Below are 9,242 nucleotides of genomic sequence, written 5' to 3'. Positions count from 1 at the left end.
CCCATACTGTGCCAAACCCTCTTGGTGTGAGCTCCCCACCAGAGCCCTGCTGCTTCCCCAGCCATGGGCATCCCTCTGCCCCGTCCCCTGCCCTGGGACAGCCCTGCCTCGCTGACCACCTGCCTTCCCCCTGCAGCCACCCCGTGGAGGGCCCCCAATAAGATCGACCTCTACGATGTGCGCCGGCGGCCCTGGTAAGGGGGTGCCGGGTGGGGAGGGGGGTACCTTTGCTGGCCTTTCCCGGCTGGGAGCAGCCAGCTCCCTCCCCGTTTCATTTCATACATGGTTGTCATTGGCAAACAGACGCCATAACACGGGCAGGGGCATCCGAGCTGCAGCTCTCAGCTCCCACTCCCCTCCCCTCTTCCCAGGAAGGCAGAGTGGGATGGAGCGATAAATCCTTGGACACAGATCAAGCGTGGAGAGCTGCCCCTCACCCTGCTCTCGCCTGCAGCTGCGGCTGCCAGCGCTCAGTCCCGGCCAGCATTCCCATCCAAATGGGAGAACAACCAGCTCTCGGAAACCATGAGCCGGGTGGATGGAAGCGAGAGACAGGCAGGCAGCGCCAGGCTGTGGTTAAGCAATAGCTGTGAGCAGCCATTTAGCCACAAGCCGAGTGAGGTAGGGTTGAGTCGCTTCCCCATAGCCCAGGTAGAGGTGCCAGCGTGGCAGTGCTAATTATCTGGCTGCCCACCAGGCTGGGGGAGCTGCGTCCCCGTCCTGCCCACAGTTGCTGCCTAAAAAAGCGGGCATGGAGAGGAAAGCAGGCACAGGTCTGCGGGAGGTGCCTGGGGAGCCCTGTATCCCAGGGAGCACCCCCTGCCTGTCCCCCTGCCTGCACCAGGAGCTGCCCCCTCTCCTTGTCAGAAAATTAATGGCCCTGCCACTATGGTTAATTGTCTTTGATTGCTCCACATTAATTATTAACTGTTCGCCGCTGGGGCATCCATGCAGGTTATTGGCAGAAGGACTGGCAGGCTGTTTGGGGGGGGGGGGGCTGCTGTACAGGGGCTACCAAGCCTGGCTGCCTGCCCACTAGCCGGGCTGGCCATGCACTCACCCACCCAGCCATGGAGGAGCAGCAGCACCCTTTGTGCTGGGGGGGCAGCACACCCCTGGGAGCACCCCTTTGGGGTCCTCTCCTGCCCTCAGCCGGGGTCTGGTGCAGCACACAGCCCTCACTGCTCAGCTGCCGGGCCTGGCAGGGGCCACGGTTCTGCCCGCAGCCGCCCCCCCGGCCGGCAGGAACCCCACGGGCAGCTGCCTGCCCCTCCTGCACCCCAGCACCATGGGGGGTGCTGGGGGGACACAGCATCCGCGCCAGGAGGGCCCCACCTGCCAGCATCCCCCATCCCACACCCTGCCCTGGTAATCACTTGTAATTAGGGAACATCAGGACCTGGGATTAGCAATCAGAGCCTGCCCCTTCCCCAGTCCTCCCCAGTAATGGTGGGTAATTGATACTAATAACACACTAACTAATTTGTGTCAGGCCTGATCCTGATCGAGCCAGTAACAAGGCTCCCTTGGACTTCATCCGTGGCAGGATCAGGCCCCACGAGATGTGACGGGGAGGCTGGGCTGGGCCTGGGCCATGGCTGGGATGGGTGCTGGGCACCCTGCTGGCCCCCTCCCACACAGCATGGCACAGCAGGGCTGAGAGCAGGACTGGCTGCTTCAAGGGGTGAGGAAGGGTTCCCTAATTGTTTTCAAGGGGGAGGATTTACGTAGTAATATTATTTTTCCTCCTTGTAGCTAAAAATAACCTAATCAGCCTGGCCTTTGAAGCTACCGGGGGGTAAATAGCATCTTAATATGGATGTGTGTGTCAGCATAATCAGTGCGCAGAAAAGGGCCTGCAATGATGGAAGAGTTTAGCATTTAGAGCTCATTAGACTGATACGGTACCGAGCGGCGGGTCGCTGGCAGTCTGCCGTGCCATGCCGCGCCGCGCCACATCCCCACCTCCACTCACCTGCTGCCACCTTGTCCCTGCTCCTCGCCACGGGGTCACCGCAGCCATGGGTGCATGGGCACTCTCAGCACGGCTGCCTGTGCCCTGGCAGAGCAAACTTGGGCTGCACCCAGCAGGGAGTTGACCTTGCTGACCCCCCTCTGCGCCCTGCAGGTACATCCAAGGTGCCTCCTCCCCAAAGGACATGGTCATCATCGTGGACGTGTGAGTACACGGGTGGGGGCTGTGGCTGGGCTGAGCCAGGCCAAGATGGTGGGACAGCGTGCCAGGGTGCCACTGTTCTGTTGGTGGCCCCAGGGAAGCTGTGTGGGACAGCGCTGGCAGGGAGCCGGGTGACCCCTCGCTGCTGAGCCCCAGCACCCCTCTCTCCTGCCAGGAGCGGTAGTGTGAGCGGCCTCACCCTCAAGCTGATGAAGACCTCAGTCTATGAGATGCTGGACACCCTCTCGGATGATGACTATGTCAACGTGGCCTCGGTGAGTGCCACGGGGCAGGCGGCAGGGCTGTGCCCCCCAGGCAGCTCCCAGCTCCCCACCGCAGGACCCCTTTGCCCCCAGATCCACCTGCCCAGGGGCTCTGCAGAGAGAGAAATGCCTTTTTTTTTTTTCTTCTTAACCACCCACCTGCACATAAGAAAGGAAATGGCTGCTCGGGGCTCAGCTGCATGTGGTGGTGAACGAAAGCTGCCCCCATCATGGGGCGCTCGGCAGAGATGCTCCTGGGGTGATCCCAACCAGCCACCTCCTCTCTGCCACCAGCCAGTGACATCATGCCCCCCCCATGGCGATGTCACCAGCCCATGCCCTCACACAGCACAGCAGCCATGCCACCACATCTGTGCATTGCTGGGCACCCAGCCCATGCCGGCCCTCCCCTGTCTGGCCACAAGCACACTGGCGCTAATTAACGTGTCTGGCCGAGCTCCGTTAGCTGGATCGCTGCTCCCCTAATGAATGGGCCCTATTGCCAGAAAATGAAGCCATAAGTGAGAGGCAGCACCTGCTCCCCCTGCCGGTACGGCACGGCACGCCTGCTTGCACGAGCCTGCGGGGTCCTGAAGAAGCAAGGGTGCAGGCGAGCCCTGCGCTGGCAGCACCCACTACTGATACCCACACCAGGCGTCTCGGTGCTGGATTTGGCCCGAGCTAAGCCCCAGTCTCAGCATTGGCCATTCCCAGGACATGGGACACAGGATGCTCTGGCTGTCTCATGGCAGCTGTGTGTGGTGTGTGGTTTGTGCCCACTGGGGGCTGCCTTTGGGTCCCCAACTCCTTTCTGCAACCCGCTCCCCTCCCTTTTACCTCCCAGTTCAACGAGAAGGCAAAGCCGGTGTCATGCTTCAAGCACCTGGTGCAGGCCAACATCCGGAACAAGAAGGTGTTCAAGGAGGACGTGCAGGGGATGGTGGCGAAGGGCACAACCGACTACAAGGCTGGCTTTGAGTATGCCTTCGACCAGCTGCAGAATGTGAGCTGGGGGCCGGGCTGCAGGCTGGGGGCGGGCAGAGTGCACCCATGGGTGCTGAGGGTGATGGAGGGAGATCTCCGAGCACCTGGCTGCTGCCTGGGGCTTTGGCATGCAGTGGGCTCCTTGTCCTCCTTTGCAATGCTGGGGGGACATCGTACCCCCCAGCACGCTGTAGCTGAGGTTTTGCTGGAGCCACTGCCCTTCTGGGTTATTAAAAGTTAGCAAGGCTGGGCAGAGGGGGCTGGATCCAGCCAGACACCATACCAGAGGCAAAATAAAGATAAATGGTGCTATTAGGTGCTGAGTAGCAATAGCCACAACATAATTTCCAAGAAGACCGTGTCTCTCCTCCTGCCTGTTCACCCCGGCCACCCTCACCCCAGAAAAACAGGCTGGGGAAAGAGATGGGTGGGGGCCAGCCCTCCTGGCCACATCCAGCCCAGTGCCGCTGGCTCTGGGTCCCACCTCAGGCGCCATCTCTCTGCCCCACAGTCCAACATCACACGTGCCAACTGCAACAAGATGATCATGATGTTCACAGACGGCGGTGAGGACCGGGTGCAGGACGTCTTTGAGAAGTACAACTGGCCCAATAAGACGGTGAGGGGCTGTGGGGCCAGGCTGGGGCCGCTCGCCAGGGGAGAGGTGGCTGCTGCAGCTCCTTTGTCAGCTTCCACTTCATTTGCCACTAGCAATGTCACCATCCTCTCTCCCCGACAACCTGCTCCTGCGCCGAGACGCTGCCCTGGTAATAAGATGGTGACATGCTGGTGCCATTTATAGCCAGCTCCCACCTTGGCATGTGGGAGGCACAAGGCCAGGCACCCCACGGGCTGCCAGGGTAGATGGGGCTGGTGAGCCCCCCCAAGAGCCTGCCCTTGCGGGGGAGCACATGCCAGGCATGGGCGACAGGGCTGCTCACAGATAGGAGGGTCCCTGTTGCCACTCAGCTCCCCGGGACCTGGAAACCCATGAGGTTGGGGGGAACCTTGGACCATGCAGGACCCTCGGAGCGCACATACCCCTCCCTGTGCAGCGATGCTGCATCACAAGGACCTCTGGTCCTACAGGGTAGGTGGCTTTGGCCGATGGGGGACAGGACTGACTGGGTCCAGGCAGGGAGAGAGGGGGTCCCTGCCTGCCTGCCAGCATTTGCAGAAGCCTTCTGCCTTCCTGCATTTGGCCATGGGCAGCATGGTCTGCATGGCAGAGGGCAATGCCACACTGTCCCCAGGGAGGTTGCCATCAGCTGGGAGCATCCCAGTGTGGAATACTGGGGTGCCCGGCGGATGATCCTCACTGCTGTGCTCTGCCACAGGTGCGGGTCTTCACCTTCTCCGTCGGGCAGCACAACTACGACGTGACCCCGCTGCAGTGGATGGCCTGTGCCAACAAAGGTGAGCGGGGCTGGCACCCAGGAGGCTGCGGGGTACTGGGCTCGCCCTCGTGCCAGGGCTGGCACCAGTGCTCCAGTGCATGGTGCTGCAGGCAAGGTGCTGGCTGCATCCCTGGAGGGCTGGACAGCAGGACAGCCAGGCTACCGGACAGGCAGACGGCCAGCTCTCCAGCTGCCTTTCTCTTTCTTTTCCAAGGTTACTACTTTGAAATCCCCTCCATCGGCGCCATCCGCATCAACACGCAGGTACAGTGGGGTGCTGGCAGGCAGGGTGCCGGCAGGCAGGCAGTGCCACAGGCAGTGCTGCCCTCCCAGGGGTGCCCTGCCTGGGAGCAGGCTCAGGCAGCCCCAGCCCCACTGCAGAGAGCCCAAAGGCTCGCAGCCAGTGTGGCAGCCAGCTGGGGAGCCGAGCCAAGCCCTCAGCCAGGCCTCGTGCTGTTGAAATAAGTAATTCATCTTCTGCAGCTCCCCACAGACCTGCTGCCTTTTGAGTGACTAATTATGAAACATCAGGCATTAATCAGCGCAGAGCAGAGCCGAGCGCGGGCAGGGAGCGAGCACGGGCAGGGCCAGCCCCAGCAGAGCCAGGCGTGTCTGCCGCACACCCCGTCCCCCTGCCCCTTTCCTGCCCCTTTTTATCAATGCACACAAGGTGCCATGGGGGTGTCCCCAAGCGGGGCAGCCCCTCAGTGAGGGGCTGGCATCATGGCACAGGGGCTGCTCCCCCACCCAGAGGTCTGCTTTGGCAAGGTGACCCAGGATAAGGGAAACCTGTCCCAGGAAAAGATCTCAAGAGAGGAGGCAGTGGTAGCCAGGAAGGCAGCAGCGATGTGGTCCGGGCATGACAGAGCAAGCCCAGCCCCAGGAGTGGCTGGGAGCCAGGGGGGCTCTGGCTAGCACTACTTGGGGAGACCTTGCCCTGCCTATGCACATGCTGATGGCAGGCAGAGCCTTGTTTGCATCTTGACAGGCCTGTTTGGTCCCCAGCTGGAGCCATTACCCTGGGGTTTGGTAGCTGCCAAGCCCCCTCCCCTAGCTCAGCCTGCCACTGGGGGCCAGCACCACGCACCCTATTAATAATCCCTTGGGCATGCGTAGGAACAGGGGTGTCACTGAGCTGGAGCAGGGAGGCATATGACTCCCATGTCTTGCGTTCCCCTGCCCTGTCTCCCTGGCAGGAGTACCTGGACGTGCTGGGCAGACCCATGGTCCTGGCTGGGAACCGAGCCAAGCAGGTTCAGTGGACCAACGTCTACCAGGATGCCCTGGTAAGCACCCCCAGCCCTGGGATGTGGGTGGGGACACTGGCCCCAGGGTCCTGCACAGCACATGCCCCCATCTCCCTTGCCAGGGGGTTAACCCCCTCTGCTGCCCACCCCCAGTGCTGGGACCTGGGGCTGGCAAGGGGCTGTGGGAGACCCTTCTGTGCTTGTGCAGGGACTGGGCCTGGTGGTGACAGGCACGCTGCCGGTGTTCAACCTGACGGAGGACAGCAGTGACAGGAAGGTAGGAGACTGTGGCTGCCACAGCCCTGGCTGCACCAGGAGTCCCAGGTGTGGGATCACAGTGGGGTGGGGAGGGTGCCCCGATGCTGGGGGCATGGCTGCAGCGGAGGGGGACACTGGTACCCCTGGGGTGGAGGTCCATCCCCCTGTTTCTCCATCCCTGTGCTGGTGGCAGCAGGCGACAGCCCTGCTCCCACCCACCTCCCTCCCTGCACTTTTTTCCAGAACCAGCTCATCCTGGGCGTGATGGGGATCGACGTCGCTCTCAATGACATCAAGAGGCTGACGCCACGATACAACGTGCGTGGGGGCCCCTTCCCCTCCATCCCTGCCCTGCGCTGCTGGAGCCTGGCGTGGGAACCTGCTGTGGGGAGCCCTGAGCTGCCTCCCCCCCCCCCAGCACCCTATAGCACCTCCAGCAGCACTGGCAGTCGCAGGGCACAGAAGCCATGATTGCAGGGAGGGACCAGGGCAGGCAGGAGGGCAGGGATCAGAGCCGGGTGATGCTCTGGGACCCAGAGCAGAGCTGAAACCCTTGCAGGGTCAGCAGGGGATAAACCTTACCAGCCTGCGGAAAGGGGTAGCAGGCAAAATCCAGAGCTGAGGTGAGAGATGCTGTTGGCCTGAGAATAGAAATAGATGGATCAAAAAGGCTGAGCCCCAGGGGTGGCGTGGGGCAAGCTCTGCCTGCAGAGGTGAGGGTGATGGCACTGGTATGGCACGACATGCCGCAGAGCTGCCTGGCCAGCCTCATCCCTCCTCCTGTCCTCCTGCAGCTGGGGGCGAACGGTTACATCTTCGCCATCGACCTGAACGGCTACGTCCTGCTGCACCCCAACCTGCAGCCCCAGGTGAGGAGGGGCCCGTTGGGGTGGCAGCAGCGGGGGTTAGCCAGGCCCATGGGACACACAGCTTCCCAGGGTCATTAGGAGCTAATTGCGGGAATTGTGATGTTTGTCTGGACTCAGCGGCAGTTGCGGGAGCCCTGAGCCCTTCCCTGGCTCTCCCTTTCTGCCTGCAGATCATCAATTTCCGTGAGCCGGTGACGCTGGACTTCCTGGATGCTGAGCTGGAAGATGAGAACAAGGAGGAGGTGGGCAGACTCAGAGGCAGCTTTTGGGGTACAGGCTGCACCTGCCCCCTTTCTGCAGTTGCAAAGGGCACTTAGCCCCTCCAGCCTGCCCTGGGAAGTGCCTCATCCTAAGGGCCCCGGCACAGCTCCCATGGGGCCATGGAGGGGACAGGAGCTGGGTCACAGGCCCCTGGGTGCCAGCATGAAGAGTCCCCACCAGGCTTCTCACCCTTTGCCCCTGCACCCTGTGGGTCCCCAGTGTCACCCCGCTGGGGTGGGTGTCCACAGGGATGTGGCTGGGCTCTGTGGCCCTCAGTCGCCTCCTCCATGTCCCCCAGATCCGGAGAAGCATGATTGATGGTAACGACGGGCAGAGGTTCATCAAGACCCTCATCAAGTCCCTGGATGAGGTAACACTGCAGGGGAAGGGGGTCACGGCCAAAAGTACTGCCATGCTGAGCACCCTACCCCAGTGGCAGGGGGTGAGGGGCTGTGTCCAGCAACGGGCTTGGAGCTGGGGTCCCGTGTCACCGTGCTGGCAGGGTCCTGGCACCGCAGAGGCCTGACTGGCTCCCTCTGACCCGCAGCAATACATCGACGAGGTGTTCAGGACCTACACGTGGGCCCCCATCAAAAGCACCAACTATAGGTGAGTAGCACTGCCGGTGCTCGCCTGGCATCATCCAGACCCGCACCAGTACAGGGCTGCAGTCCTGTGCCTGCAGCTCGGGAGGTCCTCAAGGTCACCAGGAACATGTCCCGTGGGCTGTGGGTTGCAAACGTGCCGTCATGTCATTGCATGTAGCCAGTGATGCTCTAGAGGGGACTCCCAAAAGTGCTGCCCACCAGTATTCAGCACTGCTGAGCTGGGCTGCGGTCCCCAGGGCTCAGCACAGGCGCTGCAGGGCTGGCATACAAGGTACCGGACAAGGGACACCCCTGCCACCACCTGCCTGCACGGCCAGGGGCTTGTGCAGGTCTCTGCCTGCTCTGGGGTGGGTGACAGGGATGTACACCCACCCTGCAACACAGGCCGCAGCTTCAGAGGCAGAGGAGAGCAAAGCTCCCCTCTGCATTTTATCACCCAGCTTGGACTAACAGATGTGTAAAAAAAGACCCCAGCATCACCATGTCTGTGCTGTCCAACTTGTGCTGCCTTCGCCTTGTGAGGAGCCATGTGGTCCCCCTGCTGCCCAGTGTACCCTCCTCTTCCTCGCCACCCAGCTCAGGAGGGGCTGGCAAAGGGTCACAGCCACCTCCCAGCACTGCCATGTGTCCCCCACGCAGCCCCAGCCCTGTCCCCCATGGTGGCACCCCTCCAGAGCCCAGCAGCGCTGTCAAGGAGGGGACAATGACATGGGGTGACATGGCTGGGGCAGGGGCCATGGGTTGGTCTGTAGGGAGAAAGGTGCTGCCAGGGCCTCTGCGCTCCCGCGGCTCTGCACTGCGGCAGGGATGCTCCCCAGGGTTCCCGTCAGCACAGGGTGCCACCAGCACTGAAAGAAAAAAGTCACCACCCTCCTCTTGCCACCTGTGGTTTGGGGTGCCACCACCTCTGCCATGCTTTTTTGAGTTCCACCACCTTTGCCATGCTTGCTGGGGGGCCTGGTCCGTGCTTCTGGGTGCAGACAGGACTAGCTGAAGGGGAGCAAATCCAGGTCCCGGTGGCTCGGGTGCAGGTGTGACTTCTGATGAGATTCAGGGATGTGGCCCTCCCCTGCCAGTGCTCACTTATCCCGGGCAGCACCTGGCACAGACACCATCACTGAGGGCCACCGTCCACTGCAGCCAGCACCCAGGAGCCCAGCTCCTCCGACAGCGTCTCCC

At 62.1% G+C, this 9,242-nt stretch overlaps 1 protein-coding gene across 1 annotated transcript in view; it reads left to right on the top strand.

Annotated features, from left to right (window-relative positions):
• CACNA2D2 (calcium voltage-gated channel auxiliary subunit alpha2delta 2) overlaps positions 1-9,242 on the top strand; it is a 209,305-nt gene that overhangs the window by 187,626 nt on the left and 12,437 nt on the right. The window contains exons 6-19 of the mRNA XM_035894677.1: positions 137-194; positions 2,129-2,179; positions 2,352-2,451; positions 3,284-3,442; positions 3,935-4,042; positions 4,761-4,839; positions 5,035-5,084; positions 6,017-6,106; positions 6,276-6,344; positions 6,569-6,643; positions 7,120-7,194; positions 7,365-7,436; positions 7,754-7,825; positions 8,003-8,064. Coding sequence (XP_035750570.1) covers positions 137-194; positions 2,129-2,179; positions 2,352-2,451; positions 3,284-3,442; positions 3,935-4,042; positions 4,761-4,839; positions 5,035-5,084; positions 6,017-6,106; positions 6,276-6,344; positions 6,569-6,643; positions 7,120-7,194; positions 7,365-7,436; positions 7,754-7,825; positions 8,003-8,064 — 1,120 coding nt within the window. The remainder of the gene's footprint in view (positions 1-136; positions 195-2,128; positions 2,180-2,351; positions 2,452-3,283; positions 3,443-3,934; positions 4,043-4,760; positions 4,840-5,034; positions 5,085-6,016; positions 6,107-6,275; positions 6,345-6,568; positions 6,644-7,119; positions 7,195-7,364; positions 7,437-7,753; positions 7,826-8,002; positions 8,065-9,242) is intronic.

This window comes from Egretta garzetta, unplaced genomic scaffold, assembly GCF_000687185.1.
Source record: "Egretta garzetta isolate BGI_Z169 unplaced genomic scaffold, ASM68718v1 scaffold215, whole genome shotgun sequence".
Lineage (NCBI taxonomy): Eukaryota > Metazoa > Chordata > Aves > Pelecaniformes > Ardeidae > Egretta > Egretta garzetta.
The sequence above is the reverse complement of the archived record's forward strand: the minus strand, read 5'-3'. Positions and strand labels throughout refer to the sequence as shown.